The sequence below is a fragment of the Rousettus aegyptiacus genome, unplaced genomic scaffold (assembly GCF_014176215.1).
Source record: "Rousettus aegyptiacus isolate mRouAeg1 unplaced genomic scaffold, mRouAeg1.p scaffold_m13_p_11, whole genome shotgun sequence".
Taxonomy (NCBI): domain Eukaryota; kingdom Metazoa; phylum Chordata; class Mammalia; order Chiroptera; family Pteropodidae; genus Rousettus; species Rousettus aegyptiacus.
This window is the reverse complement of record NW_023416286.1, coordinates 16,626,085-16,649,699: the sequence shown is the minus strand read 5'-3', so window position 1 is coordinate 16,649,699 and position 23,615 is coordinate 16,626,085. Positions and strand designations below refer to the sequence as shown.

Below are 23,615 nucleotides of genomic sequence, written 5' to 3'. Positions count from 1 at the left end.
TTTATTGTTAACTATTTTTACCACAATTTTAAAAATCAATCATCCTCATGTAAATTAATAATTGAGACACTGAGTAATATATTAAGCAATATCCTGAACATTTCTAAAGCAGATACATAAATGAATTTATACAGAAATGTAAAATAAAAGGTTTACCAATATTGAGCCTCTCAACAAGATTTTGGCCTTAGATCAGTTTCTGTTTTATGGAGGCAAATGCAGAAAGAAGACGCCTCTGTTCCCAAGCAAAAATGGTGGTATCTGTGTGTTCATGAAACTTTATGTGTATATCTTCTCTACAGTGATGGTTTTGTGTAGGCAAACGTATGAGAGTATCTCAGAGCTGTAAATTTTTTGACACTTTTGCTGGCAGTTAAGCAGACGACACCCTTCTTTCCTTCATTCTTTATCATATTTGGGCTGAGTTAAGAATTCCTATTTAGGTTTTGTATGACCTGGCTTGTTGGAATGACCTAGCTGGTTGGTATTTTTTCTGAGAGAACAGGAAAACCTAACCAAAGACTCTAATTCAGTTTTCTTCTTAAAAATTAGGTTTATCAAACATTAAATCAATGTATATGCTCTGATATGCAACAAATATGACAAAGATTCAGTAGCTAATAATCTAATTTTAAATTATATTTCTATTTCCTAAAGTAGTACTATATTTTAAGAAATAAGAGACCATTGGCAAACTTCCAACTAAAGCAAGAAACTAAGAATGGATACATATTTTTTTTATGTGTAAGATGGTGTATGGTTCTATTACTAGACTTCTTTAAGGTCTATTCACCCTTAATAGGTGAGCAGGTGGGCCTTGTTTAGAACTTTGTAGCAGCATTCCTTTACTGTAAACTTAGAGTGACCATGGAATAGCAGAAAGGCCAAGCTCATTGCTTTCTAATTATTATTGATTGTTTAAAAGTTCTTGTATTTTTGAGTGGGTGAACATTATTTTGAAAAAAGAAAGGGTTGGATGGACAGATGGACAGACACAGACGAAAGGAGGGAGGGAGGGAAAGAGGAAAGAAATAAGTAAATATAAGCTTAGCCCAAGGTGGGAGCTGCTGCCTTCTGTGCTCCTGGGCCTTCCGTACTCCTGTCCTTCCCGGTTCCCTGAATGGAACCAGAGCTACAGCACAGCACTCTGGATCCTAGTCTACTGTTGCATTACTTCCTGCATTTCACAGAAGAATCCAGGACATCCCTGGGAACTTGTGATGTGCATGAATTTAAGAATGACCAGAAAAACAAAATCATAACTTTCATTCTACTGAAAACACAAAGTACTACCTATTGACCTCTTACTTAGTCTGAGCAAGAGCTGAATAGCAACCTGACTCAGGTAAGGTGAACTGTGTTACCAAACAAGAGCCATGGTTCCTACTTGACAGATACAGTTTTATAAACCAATAGGAAATCATTGTTCTTTTGAAACACCAGAAGAGGATTGAGAATGACATGTGTATACACAAGCATGAGCCTTGTGCATTTTTTAGTGACAGAGCATGCTAGAAACTTTTCATTATGATTTTGCCCAAATAAAGTAATATTACCATCTGATTGACTCACTCTGCAGGACCTGGTTTTCATAGGAATTTGAAGAGACAGGAAGAGTAGAAAAAGCATTGACAAATGTACAAGGAAGCTTAATAGCATACTCCATTTTCCTTTTTTCCACCCTATTAATAACAACCCTTAACATTGGAAGTCAGTCGTGCCATTTTTTTCCCTCTTCTCTTTTTCTAGTTCGATCTGAAACACACCTTCTTTCTTTATTTTTAAATCCTAGGAATAGAATAGTGCCTTATTCTGCCTTTGGATTGTGTCCCATGTAACCAAGTATTCTATCCAGCATTGATCATCTTACCATAACTGTCACAAGTCAAGATTTTTAGTGGGTTCATAATGTGTCTCCCAGAAACTGTGATACCACTATTTTTCAGATTTAGTCCAAAAGAAGCACCTGTAAATCTATTTTTTTTCACTCAGAGTTTGCCAAGTAGTAGAAAAATGATCCATTCACGTAAGTTAACAACAAAAATCTACACATAGTCTTAAAAAGAAATATGTGAAACTTAGTTGAATAACATCATTAGAATTTGCTGATGTACATAGAAGACTTTCAAAAGTCACTTCTTCCTGAATTTAAAGATTTAGTGCAATTCCAATAAAAATTTTTAATGTGGTTTTTCTTTTTTGTTACAAAAAAGATTATTTTAATGATCATTTTGCTACTTTTTTAAAGAAATTAGGCACATAGCTTCTTTGTTACACATATTTATATCTATAGTGATTAAATCATTTTTATTTTAACCCAAGAATAGAATAACAGATTGATAGAGTGGAGTTAGATAACTCCCAAACAGACCCAATTATATGTAAGAACATAATATATGGTAAAGGAGACATCACAAGTCAATGGCAGAGGTTATGAAATAAATGGTGCTGAAATGGTGGTTTGCTTTTAAGAGAAAGATCGATTTAATCTTCACTTCACGTTTTATACCAAAATACCTTTTAGGTGCTTTAAGCAGCTTTAAAAGTACAAAGTAAAAGAAAAACGAAAACAAAAAAAATTTGAAGTAAATAGAGCAGAAATTTATAAATAATATTTGGAAAAATGTGTAAGCTTAAAACAATGGAAATCACAAAGGAAAATATATTTGATTACATAAAATTTATAACTGATAGAAAAAAGCTACTTAAAATACAGTTTAAATGAAAACAAGTAGTTGCTTAAAATACGACAAAAAGGATAATTTCAGTCTACAACAAGCATATACAAATAGATAAGGAAAACACTAAAATTCTTCAGATAGAAGAAAAGTCACAAAAAAGAAAATGCTAGGGGTAATAAACATTTTAGAGTGTTCAAAATTTTTTTTAATTCTATTTATTTCTAAGTAGTAGCAATTTTAGAATATATGTGTTGGCTAGAATTTATAAAAGAATCTCTCTTTGTACATTGATAGTGAGAATGTAAATTGGCACAGACTATTCAGAAAAATTATTGATGATAGGCAACTAGAGCTTTAGAAGTATTCGTACATTTTATATCAATAATTCCATTTCTGGAAAACCATTTGAAGAAAATAATTATAAAAACAGACAAAATTTATAAGGATAACCTCATTAAAAATAATAACTGGTGTCTTAGAAATGTCATGATCAGAAGAGACAAATTAGATAAAATCTTACATAGCTGTTCAATGGAATATTATTTAGTCATTAAACTTAAATTTTCAAAGAGTGTTTAATGATGAAGTATATTCATGTGATAATGTTAAGTTAAAAAGGAGAGCTACAGAACAGTACCAGCAGTAGTGCTGTTTCATTTTAATGTGTTTTGATATATATAAGGGAAAAGATTGAAAGGCAAAACAGCCAAAATATTAACAGGAATTATCACTAATTTGTAAAGTTATAGACAATTTAAATTTCCTTCTTGATATTGTTCCATAGCTTTCGTTTGTCTATAGTAAGCATATTACTTTTATAATCAGAATAATAAACACTAAAATGTCCATTTTTAGCACATCTTTCTGAATTTAAAATTCAAGTAGACAAGTAAAAATATACAATATTTGAAAACTATCAGTTTCATTACATAGATATACAAATAGAACTAGAACTTAGAGAAAATACATTTTTCTCATATCTGCTGTACATTTACAAAATCATTAATATCTTGACCATGAAGAAAATTTTTAATAAAATTTTAAAAAGTAAAATGTTTTCCAAATATAAGCCAATAAAACTATAAATTAGCAACTAAAACGTGGCCATAAATATAACTGCGTACACTGCGTACATATTAAGATGTTTTCTAAATTATTCCTAATTTAAAGAACTCAATATGTAAATAATGTATTTTTATAATACAGTAGTACCCCCTTATCTGTGGGGAATATGTTCCAAGACCCCCAGTGGATACGTGAAACCACAGATAATATTAAATTCTATGTTATATTAGTTTTTTCCTATATATATACACCTACGATAAAGTTTAATTTATAAATTAGGCACAATAAGAGATTAACAATAATGAAAGAATAATTATAACGATATACTATAATAAAAGTTACATGAATATGGTCTCTACCTCTCAAAATATCTCATACCGTACTTACCCTTTTCTTCTTGTGATGATGTGAGATGATACGATGCCTACGTGGTGAGATGAAGTGAGGTGAATGACATACGATAAGCACACACACACTCACTCACCTTTCATGTGTCCCCACAAAGAGTATATACAGTGTGTCATATAGAAATTGATTTTGAATAAATTTGACACCCAAACTAACCTCATCAAATTGGGAGATGCTTTTCACATATTCATTTATTCAGTATTTATTCATTACCTGCTGTGCCAAGGCACTGTGCCAGGTGCCTTGAGGATACAGAGAAGAATAAGATGCAGCCTTAAGAAGCTCATAGTACAGAGAAAGTTACTAGTATTAGAAATAAATCTTTAAAATGTTTATTTCTCCAGTAGAGCATTGCCATCTATTTGGTCAGCCATGGCACCATTGAAAGTAAAATAATTCGAATTAGGTTTATCTTCAAAATTTATCAGTATTCAGATTCTGAACTTGATGCAGTTTCTTTTCATGCATACTCCAAATATCAGCTTCGAGTCATAGGTAAAAATTATGATAATTGCATCAGATTACAGTTATGATTATTACTTTTAAAGAAGTACAAAAATGCTGAGTTGATTGGCAAAATACTAATGTGAGATGTAATTCTGTGGTGATGTTTGCTTTACACAGTCTGGTTTTACTGAAACATCATTCACTTAAAGAATTTCTTTTTGCTTAATATTTTTCTTTTACAGGAATTTATTTTATCAGAAGATTATAACAAGATGACTCCTGTGAAAAACTATCAAGGTAGGAATGAGAGCAGTGTTTTCATTTACCTAGACCTTGAAATGTTTCTCGATGGTTTCCACTGTCATAAGAGGGGCTTTTCTTTATAATAGTCAGGGGGAGCAAAACAGAACAACTCTTCGAAGTGAATATTATCCTAGTTTTAGGATTAAGATTGCTGAGGCCCAAATAGATTAGGTGACCTGCCTACGGCCCTATATCTGGTACATGCAGAGCCAGACCAGGCAGGTCAGTGTGACACCAGAACCCACAGCCTTTGTCCTTTGGCTTCCTGCTCTATACCATCCTGCCTTGAAACAGTGCAACAGACATAGAGTGTATGGTCAGTGTGAAGAGTGAGCGGCTTTACATGGGGCTCGTTTCATTAAATGTTTTAAAAGGTGGTCTGATTATACTGCCTAAGGGAGGGAATTATGGTTTTATTATGCCTTTAGCATTGACATGTACCATAGGCCATTTTCATCATATGGATCAAGAGTAATTTTTGTTAAGAATTTCTTTATCCGGACCAACAGTGTCATGGGATCAGAACATTAGAGGTGGACTTTATAACACTTAGAGCTCATTTCATCCAAATCTCTTGACCTCATTCATTCTGCATAGTCATCCAGCATCTCCTCTGTTACTTTCGGAGAAATAGCAACCCATACCCATACCATTTGGGAAAATGCTAAGCATTAAGTTCTTTATTTTTAAATTTTGAATGAAAATTAATTTTCCTATAGATTTATTCTTTAATATTTTCACATATCACTTATCAAGTATTTATAATAGTCTGTACTGATTACCAGTTTGTTCCAGTAACTGAGAATTATAATAGTCAACAAGACTATAGTATCTTCCTATAAGTAGTTTATAATCATGTGGAGAATACAATAGATAAACAGACCATTAAAATGTTATGTGATAAGGTCTAGAATGTTCCCCTATTGGTCGTTGCTTAGCCTGTTGGAGCTTCAAAAACTGAGTACACTCTCCTACAGTTTACAGCTTATTAGTGATTTTAAAACAGCCATGAAAATTCCCTCCCCTGTCCATTCCTTTCCTCCTTTTTTCCTTCTCATTCCTAGCCTAAGCATTTTACATTGTCTTTACATGATCTGAGTTTTTGTTCTTTAAAAAATTTTTTTTGGCCTTGGTCACAGATTTTGAGATATCATGTTGTTTTGTTGAGGCCACTTAAACATGTGACGCATTGTGGAGGGCAGCCTCTAATATGGCTCCTAGTGATCTTTGCTCCATGGTATTCAAGCCTCTCACCTTGATCCTGCTCTCTTGCTTTCTTGTTCTGATGGAAGCCAGCTGCTGTGTTGTGAGCTGCCTTGAGAAGAAGCCCGTGTAGTAAGGAACTGAGGGAGGCCATGTCAACAGTCAGTAAAGAACCAAAGCCCTCAGTTCAGCAGCCTGTTAGGAACTGAATCATGTCAGCAACTGTGTAAGAGGGCTTAGAAGCACATCCTCCCTCTGTCAGGCTTTCAAATGAGACCACAGCCCCATCCCACATCTTGCTCTTTCTATCATGTGAGAGACTTTTCGGCAGAAGCACCAGGCTAAGCAGCACTAAGATTTATCATAACAAATGTTTACTGTTTTAAGTCGGTAAGTTTTGGGGTAATTTGTTACACAATAAGAGATAATACACATGTATAATGTGATAAGTACCAAATCTTATTTCTTTCCTCTCCTGGGCACTGTTCTAATATTGAGGTGACAGCCACTTTAAACTGTGGGTTCATACGGAGCAGTCAACTCAACTACCTCAACAGTCCTCACTTGAGTTGTTATTAGGCTGCATCTCTTGTACTTTTAAAGCTGTTTCTTGTTTTGTTTTCTTTTTATCGTAAATGCTTGACTTCACATTCTGTTATCGTTTCATTTTATTTAGTCCATCATCTTAGCTTGTCAAGATATTTTGAAATTCTAGTTGTCATCAAATTTATTAACTCCCCCTTAGTTTTGTGTTTTTCTTAAATGTATAATGCTAAAATATATCATCCCTAAGTCTTTGTTAAAAATGATGATTGGCCTCACAGATGCACAAATGATGATCATATCACTAGAAACCACTCTTTGTGTGCCATTATTCTTCAGACCTCTTATATAAAACCAGTTTTATATAACATGTAACATATCAAAATATAGCTCATTTATTTCCATTTTGTCTATTAGAGGTTTATTTTAAAAAATTGATAACTAAAGGACTCAATAAACTCACCACAGACACCTAAAGAAATGGTAAAATGATACTTTCTGTTGTTTTGTGTGTGTGTGTGGCTCTTTTTAATGCAATGCTACTAAGCTCTTGAAAGAAACAAAAGGAGGATTCCCATGCTCTAGAAGCAAAGAGAAAACACAAAGCTCATAGTGCTGTACATATGACCTAACATTGCAGTTGTCTTGCAGAGATAAAAAGAGCCCCTAATAGCTAGAAGCTTTTGCATGAATGTTCAGTTGGGGGACCTGAGATGAGGCCTAGGGTCTGAGTGAGATGGGAAATGCAACTGAGATTTCCATATAAAGCTGAAATCCATAAAAGGTTATAACCCCATGAAAAGGAGAGGAACAAAACTCTCCACTTAATTGGCTCAGAAAACCACAGGGAAATTTATTGCTCTTCTCAAATCTGGATAGAAGAGAAAAGTCTCTCATGATAAATCAAAATCCTAACTAAAAACTTTTGATCTTAAAAGTTTTTATCACAAGAAAACAAAAGTGTATGTGAGGTGATAGATGTTAACAAAACTCTTTGTGGTAATTATTTCACAATATATACATATATTAAATCATTATGTTGTATACCTTAAATTAATACAATGTTATATGTCAGTTTATAAAAAAAGAAAACTTGGATTTGGAGTACAGATTTAAACCAATTATGTAGTACTAGAAGCTCCAAATTAGGAAGTTAACATAAAAATTGTGCCAAGGATCTTAAATAATGACCAATACCATTACATCTTTTAAAATATTTTTTTAAATCAGAGGAGGTATAGAAACCAGAATGATCTCTCTCACCATTCCTATTCAAGAGTATAGCCAAGCTTCAAGCCCAGGTTTTAGACACTTGGTGATAACTTAGTGATATGTATGGCTCTTTAAAGGGTTTCTTTATGAATAAAAGAATTCTGTGACCTGAGAAAGAGTATGTGTTTGAGTTTTGGGTTTTTGTTTTGTTTTGTTTTTCAGTAGTCATAGGCAGCCTGACACAGAAGGAGAACCAGCTTTGGCAGAAAGACTATGATTTTAATTTTAGTTTCATCACTCATTGATTGTGCAGCTTTGAACAAGTCACATAACATTTTTAAGCCTCTGTCTCCTCCTCTGGCACATGATGGCAGCTCAGAGGGCTAACACCCCATATCTTCTGGGCTACTCTCATCCCTTTGGATTTAGAAAGTGATAGATAGGGTCAAAGGCCTCTTTATGAGAAAAAAAGGCAAAGTGCTGGGGGCCACCTTCTGCCTAAAATATACTTGGTTGCTCTTGGACCCATTAGAGAGTTTGTTTTTATTCCATCATTGATGGAACTTGAATTAGACATCTCATGACACAGACATGACAGGATCTTAAAGAGTGTCTCCAAGAAGTCACATCTTTTTGATCTTGATGGTGGCTGATACGCTGAAAGGCAAATATTTACTGTAGAGAAGTCATCGTATTATTGCTTTTATACCCCTTCTGTATCCCTTTAAATTCTCCATGCTTAAAATATCAGATTTTAAAACATCAGGCATTTGTTAAAATGACTTCCCTGTGGAGGTATTCACTCTGGTTTTGACTGTATTATTTGATAGCCAATCTAACAGGGTCATCTTGCCACGGACCGGTTGTATGTGTAAAATGAGGACAACACCTACCTTGTAAGGTCATTACAATAACTAAGACAATATATTTAAGTATGGGCACTTGTTAGGCACTCAGGAATTGGCAGGTGATATTGTTATTGCCAATGGAGCCGCACTGATCTATCCATACTGTGTATTTTCATAATCAAAACATAAAAACATGTCTTCTCTATCAGTGCATCACACTGATGATGAGCCTACCCTCATCCACCAGACTGGACTGGGAGGTCCAGGTTCCGGTATGCCAGCCTTTGTTTATTCCTGTCAGCTCTGTTCACTGGCCACAGATCCCCTCTACCTCACCCCTTAGAACTGTGTAATAAGAAGAAAGCAAATATTTTGCTGATTTCATTTGGTAGTTGAGAAGCCACGAAACATTGACCAAGCTCTTCAACTTTATTGTGCCCGAGTTTGCCCTGAAAATGAAAAATATGTAAAGTAGGGAGATGGGGATGGTGACATGAATAGTTTCTTCTAACTCTGAAATCGTGTGGTGAGGTAATTCTGTGATGATGTTCTTGTGTATGAGGAGCCCTAGGAAATTTGCTGTCACGACCACATATATGTGTACTTTGACGAAAGGGACGTTTCATCCTCTTTTGTTTAGCACTCAGGACTAATTCTGTCCTCCTTTCTAAGCATTTATGTCTTCCAGAAAATTGATGTACGACTTCATTGTAGACTGATAAGCCAGACTTTATCAAAAGGGGAAGAGTAATCATCTTTACTTACTTTAAGCTTAGATAAAATGACCCCAGTGACTTTGTTACAAGAACATTGTTTCTAATGTGTTTTGTAGTCACATTGAATCTGATTTTTCTAGTCCAGCAGCTCTAACATGTCTCAGAGCAGTGGCCCAGGCCCTTCAGTAATGGGATCCCTCCGTGGTAGTAATTTTTGGGTTGACGGAGGCAGGAAAGAAAAAAGCAGTGGGAAGAAATGGATCATTTTTAAAAAATCATATAAAAACTGAGATGTACCTCTTACAGGAGTACACCCCAGCCACTGATGAGAACCCCTGTTCTAGGCTGTTTTTGTTTATTTTGGGGTTAGGGGGAAGAGAACCTGCACCTCTGTGGACCATCATGCCTTACCAGCCTCTTTTAGGATACTTTATGGGTTGTTTTCTTTTTTTCTTGGTTTCCAGCGCATCAGAGCAGAGTGACGATGATCCTGTTTGTCCTGGAGCTGGAGTGGGTGCTGAGCACGGGACAGGACAAGCAATTTGCCTGGCACTGCTCTGAGAGCGGGCAGCGCCTGGGAGGTTATCGTACCAGCGCTGTGGCCTCGGGCCTGCAGTATCCTTTGCTGGACAAGATTCCTTGGTGGGAACTTAGCTGTTGACTTCTTTCTTTCATGAAAATTTTGGGTATGTGCAACTTGAAAGTTTTTTGTTTGCCGACTTGCCCTACTGATTAAGATGCTCATAAACTCTCCTAATGCGCAAACCCTCATGTAAGAGGAGTAAAGTGAGGTTCGTCCTTTTCGCCCAAAATAACAGACCTTGCTGAGCAGGTTGTGGTCTGCTATGACTCAAAAGTCTGACATTAGATAGGACTCAGCCCAGACTGTGAGCCTGAGCTGTCGGAAGGAATTATGGAACATGGAGATAAAATCATCACTGAAGTACAGTCTTTTATTTTTGAACAAAAGTAATGTATACATAGATATTAAGGTTGTGAACACTCCTGTTGGTTCCTGGCAGAAGCACCATGGGATTCTTATTCATTTTAAAAACATTCAAGAGGCTACCATGTTACGGGCTTTGTTCCAGGTACAAGACTTTTCCAGGGTCCGTTGAATGATGTTAATTCCTCTCTCCCAAGTTTCTAGGGTCTAGGTGCTCAGTGTGAGTTCCTGCTGATGCTGAGTGGTCCTCCCTGGGCTCCAGGGAGCATGGGCTTGACAAGTATGAAGGCTATGTAGATGATGCTACCATTGAGAGGAGTGAGGAGCCCTGGCTTTCTTAATTTAAAAAGCATAGAACTCTTCATTTTCTGGCAAAGGAGAAAATAGATGGAAATAGATCGTTTGTCAGCCAAAGCAAACAAAAATAGTAAGACTTGCTTTCAAATTTTATCTCCTTTGTAAAATGCCTATTCAGTGATTCTCTATAACTTGAAAAAGTATTGTGCTGTGTCTTTGTGGATGTGTGGCAGTAGCTGTATTTTTTGTGTGTATAGGCTAATGTATGCTTATTTTCCTCGCTGAAAGGGCAAGATGAAGAAACTAAGAATGGCCTTTATGGATGGCTATCAAAGTGGCAAATTACCAGGAAGACCAGAAGCCAGGGCGATAAGGAATGGAGGACAGGATCAGCTTGTCTTTGAGAGGGTGATGCCACCTGTTAATAAAAGAAACTCTAAAGTTTACTTTCTAAGAGCCAGTTCAGACAAGCCTAATGCTTGAATTGAAATACATGAACCCTCTTGCCAGTAGAGTAATAATTTTTATAGAGTTAGAGCTAGAAAGGCCCTTAGAGCTCATCCACTCAATTCCTGATTTTACAGATGAGTCAGCTGAAGCCCAGAGGGTCACATGCCTTACGTGCGTCTACACACACAGATGTATGTAGCAAAGTCACTGCCAGAACCCAGGTCTTCTGCTTGGACTGTTATTTCCCCATCATACTTCATTACCCCTTTGAGACCAGAACTAATGGCACCGATATAATTAGTTCTTAATACACCAACTTCTATATCATTAGCCAAGCCAAGGAATATAGAAAAAATAGAGATCTTACCTTTAAGTTTACTTTTTAGACTCTCTGAAAATGAAAAATGAAACACAAATACACAGAATTGAATTTGTCTACACTGTGGTGGTCTTTGACTGTCTTCAGGCATCTCCAAGTCATCCTCATTTTTCAGCTGCTTTGCTTGGCCGCACCAGGCAGTTTACCCAGCATAAAAAACTGTGCAATTGGATTCCAGAAGCCCTTGTGTATGTGTGGAAGCCTGTGGCTTCATTTCCCAGCATCCATGACTGTCCAATCTAACCTTGCTATTAAGGCAAAGGGGAGCCACAGTACTAGAGAGAGACAGGCCCTTCCAGAAGAGCCCCTCCCCTCCACCAGCTCCATCACGCCAGCTCTGGTTTTGGAGCCACAGTGCTAACTCTTACTCCTGGGAGCACAAACATTCCTGGTGGTTTGCCAGTGCTGCACCCGGATAGCATAACAGCACTGCTTTGGCCAGAGTGTCAGCCAAGAACCATGTGGCTTTCCTAGGGCTGGAGGTTTTTCTTTGGGAGCTGCCTGGTGCACAGATTGTTAACAGGCAGCCCGTACAGTATTGGGTTTCACATTAAAACACATTTCTTGTGGGAACCCTCCACTCCCCACCTCTTTCTTTTTCTGCCACGTTGTGTACTGAGTTTTTGTTGTTGTTGTTGTTTTGTTTTGGGTTTTTTTACTTGTTTTGTTTTTTCATAAAGGAAGGAAGAAGTGGATCTTGGACACTAGTGGACACTTGTGGTGTAGATAAGAGACGTCTGCACATGAACTACTTCTCAGCCATCTCCACCTCAGACAGCCATTCATCCAAGCCAACAAGTGACGGGATGAATCCTATTAAATTCAACATTTTTCTTTCTTTTCAGGCCTTTTATTGGAGAGTAAATATGCAATGAAAATAACCAAAATCGAAGTAGAGAAATAAAGGAAGACAAAGAGACCGACCAGTTTACAAACTAAATTATCAATTTCTGAATAACCTCAAAATCTTTCATTGCTTTGGCTAAAGATATGAAGCTTCAAATATTAAGTGAACTATAAAACCAACAATAACAATAGTAATAATAATGCAGAGAAGGAGAGGAAAAAGAATAACTTACATTTGCAGTCCCTGAGATTTTCTACATGTTATTTTGTTCATCAAAACAGTAAGGTGAAGTAAAAACCAAAAGACCTAATTCTCAATTTTCATAGTATCTCAGCTCAGAGAAGCTGAGATAATTTAGTGATTTTCTTGAGGTCACATGACTGTTACCTGGAAGAACCAGAGTTACGGCTTAGGAACCATTCTTTCGGCAAGCCCTCTGCATGGCTGAGTACAGCAGAATGGTGGTATCTTCCAGATACCACCATTCAAGTGAATACTTGAACCTCACCTTTCAGTCTTGTCATTTGACCATGATTTGATCACATGTTTCATGCTTCCACAAGAATAATTCAAGCGCTCTTCATTTTAAGCTGCTATTCATGTTGGAGGTAGTTTCAAGATGTCACCTTATGTAGTAAAATGTCTTTCCACCAAGTAGTCTCTTAGATCTGTTCATATTCGGGGAGAGTACTGAAAAGCTATTATCTTGATTTTCATATTTCCTCATATCATACTTAATGCCAGTCACTCTGGCTTTGAGGTTGTACTACAGTTTTATTTCAGCCTTCTTTCAAATAACTCTAGTTGAGTTTATACATATATATTTTTTAGAGAATTCTATTATTTTCTTGGAATTGTAAAGACTGTTGTATATCAAATTAAATCTGTTTTTTCATCTGTGTTCTTATAATTAATCAAGATAAATATAAGGTGATCTTGTTCCATATAAATCTTAATTTTGTTTTACATATATCTACTTGTTTGTAGAGTGTAACTTTTCTCCTTTGTTCTTGAGACAGGGAGAATTTGTTATGCCTTGTTCTTTTTTAAAAAATATTATCATGAAAAATATCAAAACATATACCAAATTGGAAAAAAATAGTATAATGGACACTCACATACTCATCGCTCAGATCCCCTATTGATTCTTCTGTCCCTTTTTGCTTTCTCTCTCTTTTTCCTGGAGCATTTTAAAGCAAATTCCACACCTATGTCATTTCTGTTATTATATACCTCTAAAAAATATGGACATTTTTTTCAATAACCACAGTGCTATTATTCTAAAAATTTATAGTCCTTGATATTGTTAAATGATCAATCAATTTTCAAATCTCGCTTACTGTTTCTAAAATGGTTTTTTGCAGTGGGTTTGTTTGAAGTCGGATCCAAACAAGGCCCACAGTTACGGTTGTCATATCTCCTCAATCTCTCAGTCCAGAGCAGTGACCCCACCCTTTTTTTAATGCCACTGTAAAGGTACTGAGTCAGTTCTTCTATAGACAGTCAGCCGCACATGCTGAATTGATCTCTGCTTCCTCATGTTGTCATTTAACCTTTTCCTCTACCTACCCATATCCCACATATTTCTATAAACTGAAAGTGCCTCTAAAATCTTCATTCAGTTCAGATTCAGCTTTTGGTAAGGACACTTAGCAATTGTGCTGTTGTGTTCCATATTGCTTCATAGCAGCAAGCACGTAGTCTGTGGGGTTGTCACCCTTCCAGAGAAGCCAAGATTAATTAGTGGTTCAGGTGGTGACAGCCATTCCCTACACTGTAGTCCTCCCATTAGCCTTTTCATTTAATGGTTTCATCCATTGCTGATTGTGCCTAAACCAGTTCTTTCACTGGCATTGCTAAATGTTGATTTTATAATCCTGTCATTTCTTACACATGTATTAGTTGGAATTCTGCTATAAAGCAGAACTTTACCTCATTTAACTAGGGCTTTTTGATTATCCTGAAATACAATTAGTACAGGAAAAGCAACATAAATTCTTAATTATTACCTTTTAATTGCTCTTTTTCAGATACAGATTTAGTGTCCTGGTTACCTCCAATAGGGACCTTTTATTATTATTATTTTGAACATCATTATAAAGTCTTAGAGTTTGTTTGTTTAATAATATAGTAAGTGTACTTTAAAAAATTGGCTTTGTTGTTGTTGTTGTTGTTTAATGTTCATATTGTCTCATCTTTGGCCAGTAAGACTTATATTGGCTCCTGTGTCTTTTTGGCACAACCCTTAGCCTCTGAGAGCTTCCTTGTTTTTCGGCACAACTGTCTCAAGCTCATTTGTACCTTCCTGTCCCAGCCCTGCAATCAGCTGCTGCTTTTAGTGAGATATTGCATTCAGAGAAAGCTAGGAGATATATGTGTGTGTATTTTTTAAAAGAAAATAAATTATCAGTTTATATAATATTTCTAATTTAAATTTAACATTAGAAGGTTTTTACTTAATTTTTGTACTTGATTCTTTTGCCTTGAGCTGAATATCTTGGTTCCTAAAACATTAACATAATTCCTTACTTATCCTATAGTATATTTAAGTTGTTTCAAAATAATAATAGTAACATTATAACAACAAGACTACTGACTGACATTTTAGATTTCTTTGCAGTTCTTTCTGTCCTTAGAATATATTCTACAAATGACTTATAGTCAAAATGCTGTATTTCGAAGTCACTTGAGATATTTATGTTAACTACATGGCTATATCACCAACTTAATAGTTAGGTTTTTTTCGTTTTAAACTTTATTACTAGTTTGAGTTTTTTCTTTAAATTTTATAAATATTTTTAATGTGTAAAATAATTACAAGATTCCAAAATGGAAATTATATAACAAGAGAAGCCTCACTGCTGCCCCTGGCCTCTCAGCTGTTTCTCCCTTCTCCGTCAGCAGCCTTTCTGTTCGTTACACAAAGATAGTAAGCATATGGACTCTTACATACCTTGGCTTTTTTCCCCACATAATAATATATCTTAAAAGTTACTCCATGTCACTTCGTTTATGGTATGGAGGTCTTTTTTTTCCCTCACCTGCTTAGTATTCTATGGCATGGATGTATCCATAGTTAATTCATTAAGTCCCCTTTTTTTGGACTTTTGGGTTATTTTTAAATTTTAGCTATTACAGTAATATAGAGTAAATAGCCTTAGGCATGTGTCATTTTGGTTTTTTTGCCAGCGTATCTCTGGGATGGGTCTCTAGAGGTAGGATTGCTAGCCCTTATCGACCAGGGAAGCTCCCTGGAGACTTAGCAGCTCAGATTTTTACTGGACACTGGTCACTGTCTGTTGGCAGCCTCTGCCTGGCATGTACCAAACTTCCAGACTCCCAGAAGGAAAGCAGGTGTTTGGCATAAACCGTGTTTGTACAGGTAGGGCACAGTGAGCCACTCCCGTCTAAAATCCAAGTTCCCAGGTGCCATGGCAGCCTCATAGGCAGCCTTTCAAGGGAAAGCAGTGAGGCCTACTAAGTCAGTTCTTTTTTGCACAATACCATTTTCATTTCTTGAACTATCCATCCATAAATTTTGCCTATTTTTCTATTAGCTGTATGATCTTTTTCTCCTTGATTGCCCTTTCAAGTTTGTCTTTAAGGTTTGCTTATAGTATTTGTTGTTTGTGTTTTTTAGTATAAATAGTGTTTTCCACTCCAAGGTTATAAAGGAACTCTCCCATTTAGAACTTGTATTTTTAATTTTTTACATTTAGATCTCTTAATTCATTTGGAATTTTTCCTGGTATATAATGTGAAATACAGGTCCTATTTTATTTTTCCAAATGACTATCCAGTTTGTGCCAGTATCCTTTTTTTAATTCGTCTTCTCCTTATTCATTTGAAGAACCACCTTTATCAGACGTGTTGCAAATTTCTGTATGCTTTTGAGTCTCTTTCTAGACTTTGTATTCTTTTCCATTGATCCGTTTGTTTATATACACACCAAGTCCACACTTTTAATTAAAGGGACTTTATAACATGTTTTATGTAATAGGGGAATAGCCTTCCCCTATTACATAACCGCATTACTGTTATTTTCAGAGTCTTTCTAGCTCTTCTTGCTTATTTATTTTTCTCTGTTAACTTTAAAATTAACATATCTAGTTCTAGGAGAAAATATTAATATTTTTATAGGGATTATATTAAATTTACAATTTCATGTTGCGAGAATTGACATCTTTATCATGTTGGGTCTTAGTGTCCAATAATACTGTGTCTTTCTTTCATTTTGTTATATCCACTTTTGTATCTTGCAGAATTATGTCCAGGTTTTCCTCATAGGGGATTTGCACATTGCTTTTTACGTTTATTTATCCCTCCACTTGATTTTGAGAAACAATCCTTAATGCTTCATGATAGATTTGATGTTGAAACCCGGCATGTGTTTATCGGTGACCATTCAGGCCAAGTAACCATCCTCAAACTGGAGCAAGAAAACTGCACCCTGATCACAACATTCAGAGGACATACAGGTGGGATTAAAGGCAAAATCTCCAGTGAGCTAACACCTGTTGCATGTTCTGGTGTTCAGATGGCATGTTGTGAAAGTGACAAAGTGATGAACTCTCTGGGTTTATGCAAAGAAACACATTATGCACATAACTGATTTCAGAATGACTCAGTAAGATATAACGTCAAAAATTTTCTGCATCAATCCAGACAAAAGAAGAACCAATCTCTTGAAAATGTTGGTGACTAGTTCTTTATCATGTTGCCCTGGAAAAAGTCAGTGTTGGCATATGTTAATGAGACATCGTTTGAGACCGTGTGACAACTGTACAAACCCCACTGGACAGCTGCCTCAGTCTGTCCTTGCCATCCTTCAAGCAAGGAGATGGTGTGTAAGAGATACTACCAATTCCAAGACAAATGAAATGAAAATTATGTTTATCATGGGTAGCCATGATAGAGGTACAAGTTACTCTTTAACTTCCCTTCCTTTTGGATTCTATTCAGTTTAAAACCCAAGGCCCTTTTAATGTTACTGGTCTCCTCAGGTTCATTTAAACAAGGTTATATAAAATATCCACTCTTAACTTTTAAAAGACTTGAATAGGTGATGATGGTTAAATTTTTACTAGTATTTTTAATATGTGATGTTGACTCTGTTGAGTGAGTCACTGCCTGTTTTCATGAATACTAATGGGCTTTTGCATCTCTTCAGATAACCAACCCAGTAGTTTAGTACAGATCAAGGTTAATGTTGAGTTTAGACATCATAATAAGAATCAAAGTAAGTGAATGAGAATGTAAAATGGGATAGTACCTAGAGCATAAGGGATTTCCTAAAGAGAAAAAAAAATAATGCAGTTAAAGAGAAAATTGAATGTGGGGGTTGGGGAGGGGAAGAGTCTTAAAAGATCATCTGCATTATCTCTGCCTTTGGGAGGAAGGACACACAGAAACATCTCCTGTGGCTGGGCCCCAGGTCCTCCTGATTGGATTTCTCTTTTCAGCCACCTATACCCTAGCCAGGAATCTTAAACATCCGTGTTTCACTGCTAACTTCAGTGTTGTAATCTTTCACTTCCCTAAACCCACTTGCTCTTGCCCTTGTTGAGAAGTTGGGTCCTTGATCCTTTGTTCCATATGTCTCCACCCCATCTCTCCTTCCTTCCCAGTGGTGCGTCCCTTCAGCCACATGCTTCCCAGCATGCTCAGCTCAGGGTCCCCTTGTTCCTCCTTCTTGGTAAGCCTTGTCTGTGATTCAATCCTTATCCATGCTCTTTACTAGTCACTGGGGCTGGACCCAGCCACAGATCACACTGCGAGTCTTAGCCCATCATTTCCAATCCAGGCTCAGGAATTGTCTCATAATCCCTCCACATAGACCCTCTACAGATCTTCAGTGCGCTCCTCCCATTCCCCTCAACAGCTTTCTCAGACCTTCCTCACTCTCCCCAAGCCCCTCCTCCCATCCCCCATCATTCTCATTCAAAGGAAAGTAGATATTATCAGATAGAAGCTTTAAAAAAAATTTTTTTCTTGTCCACGGTATTCCCTCCTCAACAGGCAAATTTCACCTCTATCTCCTCCTCACATCTTGCCCTTCTGCCTTGTCCTGTGGCCCCAGGCTCAGTCTCCTCAGGGTCTCCACACCAAAAGTCTTTCTCTTTTCTCCCTTTTGACTAACTTATTCTTCTCAGTTTATTAACATGCTAAAGTTTCTTGCCTCTCTGTTAAAAACAAACAAAACAAGGAAAACCCCTCTCAATTTCATGTCCTGTTGTAGCAACTTCCATCTTACTTTCTTAATAGCAATGCTTTTTCCTTTTTAAAAAAATTGTGGTAAAATATATGTAATCTAAAATTTATCATTTTAATCATTTTTAACTGTGCAAGCTCAGTGAGATTAAGTACATTCACATTGTTTTGCCACCATCCTTCTACAGAACGTTTTTCACCTTGCAAAACTGAAATTCTGTACCCATTAAGCACTAACGTCCCCCTTCTTCCCAGCCCCTGGCAACCACCATTCTACTTTTCCTCCCTGTGACTTTGAATACTCTGTACCTCCAGTGAAGGGAATCGTAGAATTTGTTGTTTTGTGACTGCCTTATTTCACTCAGCCTAAACTTTATGTTGTAGCAAATAGCAGTGCTTTTTTTTTAAAAGAATATCATTTTCCCAGCTGCTTCAAATTCTTCACCTCCTATTTGTTTTCCAGCCACCTACAATTTGGCCTGTCTCATCACTCTGCCTAAACTGCCCTCTCAGGTGGCCAGTGGCCTGCTAAGTCCAGTGGACATGTTTTAAGCTATGTCCTCCTTAAACCTTTCAGCAGTGTTTTACATTATGGCCATTCCTTCCTGCTTGTATCTGTCCTCCGTGGGCTTCTGTGACATGTGCTTTCCCAGGTTTCTTCTGCCTCTCCCAACTGCTCTTTCCCATCTCCTTTGTGGTCTCTTTGTGAGTTCTGCCCTGGACCCACCTCCCTAGTTGATCTCAGCCAGGACCCCCAATCACAGAAATAAAGGCACAGTCATTGCCCTCAAATTCTGTACAGCCCAGTGAGAGACAGAAGCTAAACAGTAATCATCCTAGTGCATGGTGGTGAGGGCAGTGGGGAAGCAGGTACTGCGCGCCTCCGGGAACACAGGATGGGCACCCAGCTTGGGTAGGAGTGGCAGTTAATCAGGGAAGGCCTCCCCAGGGGAGATGTTGCTTGAGTTAAGATCTTTGGGAAGGAGTAAGTGTCGAGTTTATGAAAAAGTGAGAAGAGTATTCCTGGCAGAGCAAACCGGCATGGTGGCATGGAGATGTACAAGTGTGGCTCTCTTGGCAACTCTAGTAATGCTTTTTGGTTGGAACACTGAGTAGGAGGTGGGGGACAACCAGAAAGGAAGCTAGAGTCAGTTCAGATCACTGAGGCATTACCCTGATGTCAGTGAAAAACCATTATAGAGTTTTAAGCAAAGACGTTAACCTGATTGGATTTTAAGAGGTGGTTCTGGCAGTAGAGTGGGACATGTAATTGGAAAGCCAGCACCTCAGTATATGGCAGTGGTAATGGGAAAGCGAGCAGTAGACGGACTAAAGGTAACATTTAGGCAATGATGGACTGGCTAGTTCCTAGATTTGGTTTGACGGAGGTGGTTTTGAGCCTGACGTTTTGGCTCAGTAGTGGTCAGGAGTTCACCATATGGTGGCTGGTAGGAGTGCTCTGAGTTCTGTATTGTTGCCTCCAGGTCAGAAAAAGGGTAATTAGCTGCTGCTGTGTGGTGAGCCAGATGGGGGCCAAGGGTTTCATGTCTTGAGAGTTAGTTCTACTAGAAAATGTTACCTTGACGTTGTGTCTTGTCCGTCTTAAAATATTTAAAGCATTTTCATGTGATTTTATCATGAGCTGTCTTTGAGGAAGACAAGACATGGCCTAGAAAGGTCACTAACATGTACCGAGACACATATTTAACTTGTTATTATTCCTAGCAGTAGTATCTACCCATTGCCAATCTGGCTACGGCACAGCTCATTTATTTAAAGCCGGAGCAAGGACCTCTACGAGATTCTGTGGGGATTCCGACGGTGGTGAGCTCTTTCCATGCAGTAGCCCCATTCTGGGCCCTGCGAGGTCGCAAGCTTGGCCAGACACACTTCTGGAAAAAGGGGTTTTGTAAGAATTAGTTTAGTCTCCCAATTCCCTTACCTCCCAAACATAGACCTTAAAATGAACCACGATCCGGTACAGTGATCTTTAGGGTCTCATCAGTCCAGATCCAAACTCAGAAGCAGACAAGTCTTTGGTGTATGTGCAGAGTCATAACCGTTCACTCATCACTCTCGGTTATAGTACAGAAGGTCATATAAAAATATGGGTTATGATGGAATCGGCCTAATAACTTACTAATCCATGGAGACTTAGGAAACTAGTTTTATGTTCTTATGCTCCCTCTGCTGGTTTTATTTTTGGAACTAAATGCCAAGTATCTTAGTTTATTGCTATTTCTGCAAAAATTAGAATATATTGCTACCAAAAATTCATACACTGACTTGAACAAAGGGGGAAAAAATCAAATTTTGACCATTTCCAATAGTATTAATAAATATATGTTTTTTTACTTCCAAGAATTTTTTTTTATATCAGTTTAAACATATTAGAAACAGGATGGCTTGAATGTAAATCTGCCAAGCATACTAATTAATGAAAAATTAAATACAGACTTTTTCATTAACTGTTAGGGAAATTATTGAAAATAACAGTAACTATAACAAATTATTAAACAGGGAAAGGCATATTCAAATAAAACGTAACTTTTGTTTTCAATGGTGGCTTTCAATCAATCCAGTTTATATAAAGGGTAACACATGCATATTTTCATTAAGAATCAGTCAAGTCATTAGCTCTGTATATGATGGTGCTGGATTACGTAGGTGAAAACAAGCATAATGCATGCTTTATTCAACTTCCAGTCATGGAATACAAGCATTAAACCTGTAATTGCAGATAATCGGAGTGTAGCAAGTGCCGTGAAGCCTTGATGTCATGAGTAGGCTGCATTGGAAGCAAGAAACAAGAGGGCCTCCTCCTGTCCGCAGAGTTAAAGAGAGGCTTACAGGAAAGTGGTGTGTAAACAACACCCTAGGGAGAAAGGGGAGATACCCAGGTGGTGAGAGCACTCCAGACTCCAGATGTGTGAAGCAGGTATGAAGCCTGGAGTGGGAAAGTGTGAGCAGCTGAATGAAGTCAGATGACCCATGCGGAGAGCCAGGGGAGAGGAGCGGGGTGGATCTGCCTGGCAGTGTTCTCACGCAGTGGGGAACCGGCCGGGGTGGAGGGTAAGCGAGGCAGTAACTTGGTTTCCATTCTAACAAATCACTGGCAGCAGTGGGTAGTGGATTGAGTAGGGACAAGAATGGGTGTGAGGAGACCATGTAGAAGGAAGGCAACTGCTGGAGCCCCTGAATAGGTGACCCTCATTTGTGCTAGGGAGACAGTAGTGATTTGGGGCGGAGTGGCTCCCAGGCTTCCATCCAGAGCACTTGCATGGACAACGATGCCATTTACTGGTTTGAGAGAGACTATCACCGTGCTCTAAACTGGACATGACTAAGAAATGCCCCTGGGGAGGAAGCAAAGAGACAGCTGGATATCTATTTTGGGGTCTCTGGAGAAAGGGGTAGCCTGGAGATAGAGCACATTTAACTTTACAAAACACTCATCACCTCAACCTGGAGCAAAGTGCAGTAACCGAAAGGTCACACATTTTGTTCAGGAGGTTTCATGGTCCAAGGACTTACTTAGACGACTCTGCTTTAGTCATGTTTTGCCCATGCACCTTCACCTGGCAGGGTGTGAGGAACCGCTCTTGGTCACATTCTAGTACTGACAGACCTAGCAGTTTCCAGCCCTGATTTTGCAATGCTCCATATAGTCGAGCTTTTGCAAGATATGTTGTAAAAGTCTCCAAAAAAATTAGTTCACTAAGGATTTTGGTAATGTCTAAATTTCTAAAAATGTTTATACTCTTTCATCTGGTTCCACATTTGGGGATTTCTTCTAACTAGTCAGAAATGTTCCCAAAGGTTTATGTTTCAAAATACTCATTTTAGCAAGACTTATTATAATAGTTAAAAAGTTGAGAAAAATCTAACAATAAATGGAATGAGTAGCATCCATGTGTTGGGATATTATGTGGCCTTTAAAAATCACACTTATGAAAGTATATAATAGTACAGATAAATTTTATGATGATTTAAAAAAACCTTATTTTTAAGAACGAATTCCTTTATGGTAAAAATTATTCTGTGGATTACCTTGTGGAGGTCAAAGGCATGGAGAAGCATATAATGAAACATTGAGTGGCAACGGAAAGATGAAGTAATTTGACGTGAAGTCAAAGAAAATGGAAGAAATTATTTCCGTCATTTAAAACATAAATCTTTAAACCCCACAACCGTTGCAGCCCCTGGCTCTCATTCTCCTAGTTATGGAGGGCAAGGAGGTGCCTGAGTGCAGCACTGAGGGAGAGGTGCATGTGTCTGCGCTGCTCTGGAATGTGGGCTTGGTAAAAAGTGGATGTCTTCCCCTGCTGCTAGAAGCGTCTGGTAGAAAGGACTGTTCATCAGGAAGCTCTGTCCGCTAACAGATGCAAGAACCCACCTGGGAAGGAAGAGGCTCTTTAGTTAGCTGCTTTTCTCTCCAGCCCTCAGTGCCCCTCCATGTCTCTTACTGTACTTTCTGCTGGCTCACAACTCTGAGGCCCTGCCACACGCCTCTGTAATGATGCTTTATTGCTCTGATTTATAGTCCTACCATTCCTCTCTACCATCCATTCAACAGGACAGGTGAGCAAACATTTATGGAGCACCTACTGTATCCCAGGGACTCTGCACCATACTTGAATACAAACATTCAGAACCTTAAGCCTACTGTAGGGACAGATTTTTTATCTAACAAAATTTGATGTAGTACCTGAGTGTTACAATAGACACACACATAGAGATAGCATCCTCATGAAGATTGGGGTTTGCTGGGGGGGAGAAGGCATTCTGCAGGAGATAATGCTTGAGCTACACCTTGAAGAGAGAGGAAAAGTTATTTGGGTCATAAAATGTAAGACTCCACGCAGAGGGCATAGCCACATGTCCCATGAGAGAATGGCTCCACCAAACACAATGTGCAAGCCCTTCTTGTCCTCAGAACCTGGCCTATTATTTTATTGTACATACATGTTGGTGTAGAGTCTGGGCCATATTTCATTTGATTATATCAGCAGAGTTTAGTTACATGGTGCCTGCCATGTAGAAGATGCTCAATCCATGCT

General features: G+C 37.8%; 1 protein-coding gene across 3 annotated transcripts in view; it reads left to right on the top strand.

Annotated features, from left to right (window-relative positions):
* The window catches only part of WDFY2 (WD repeat and FYVE domain containing 2), a 149,504-nt gene that overhangs the window by 93,838 nt on the left and 32,051 nt on the right, over positions 1–23,615 (top strand). For 2 of the 3 annotated variants that reach the window (XM_016143071.2, XM_016143072.2), the window contains exons 4-6: positions 4,844–4,898; positions 9,891–10,041; positions 16,711–16,823. In XM_016143071.2, coding sequence (XP_015998557.1) covers positions 4,844–4,898; positions 9,891–10,041; positions 16,711–16,823 — 319 coding nt within the window. The remainder of the gene's footprint in view (positions 1–4,843; positions 4,899–9,890; positions 10,042–16,710; positions 16,824–23,615) is intronic. The other variant, XM_036228526.1, reaches the window with a different exon arrangement.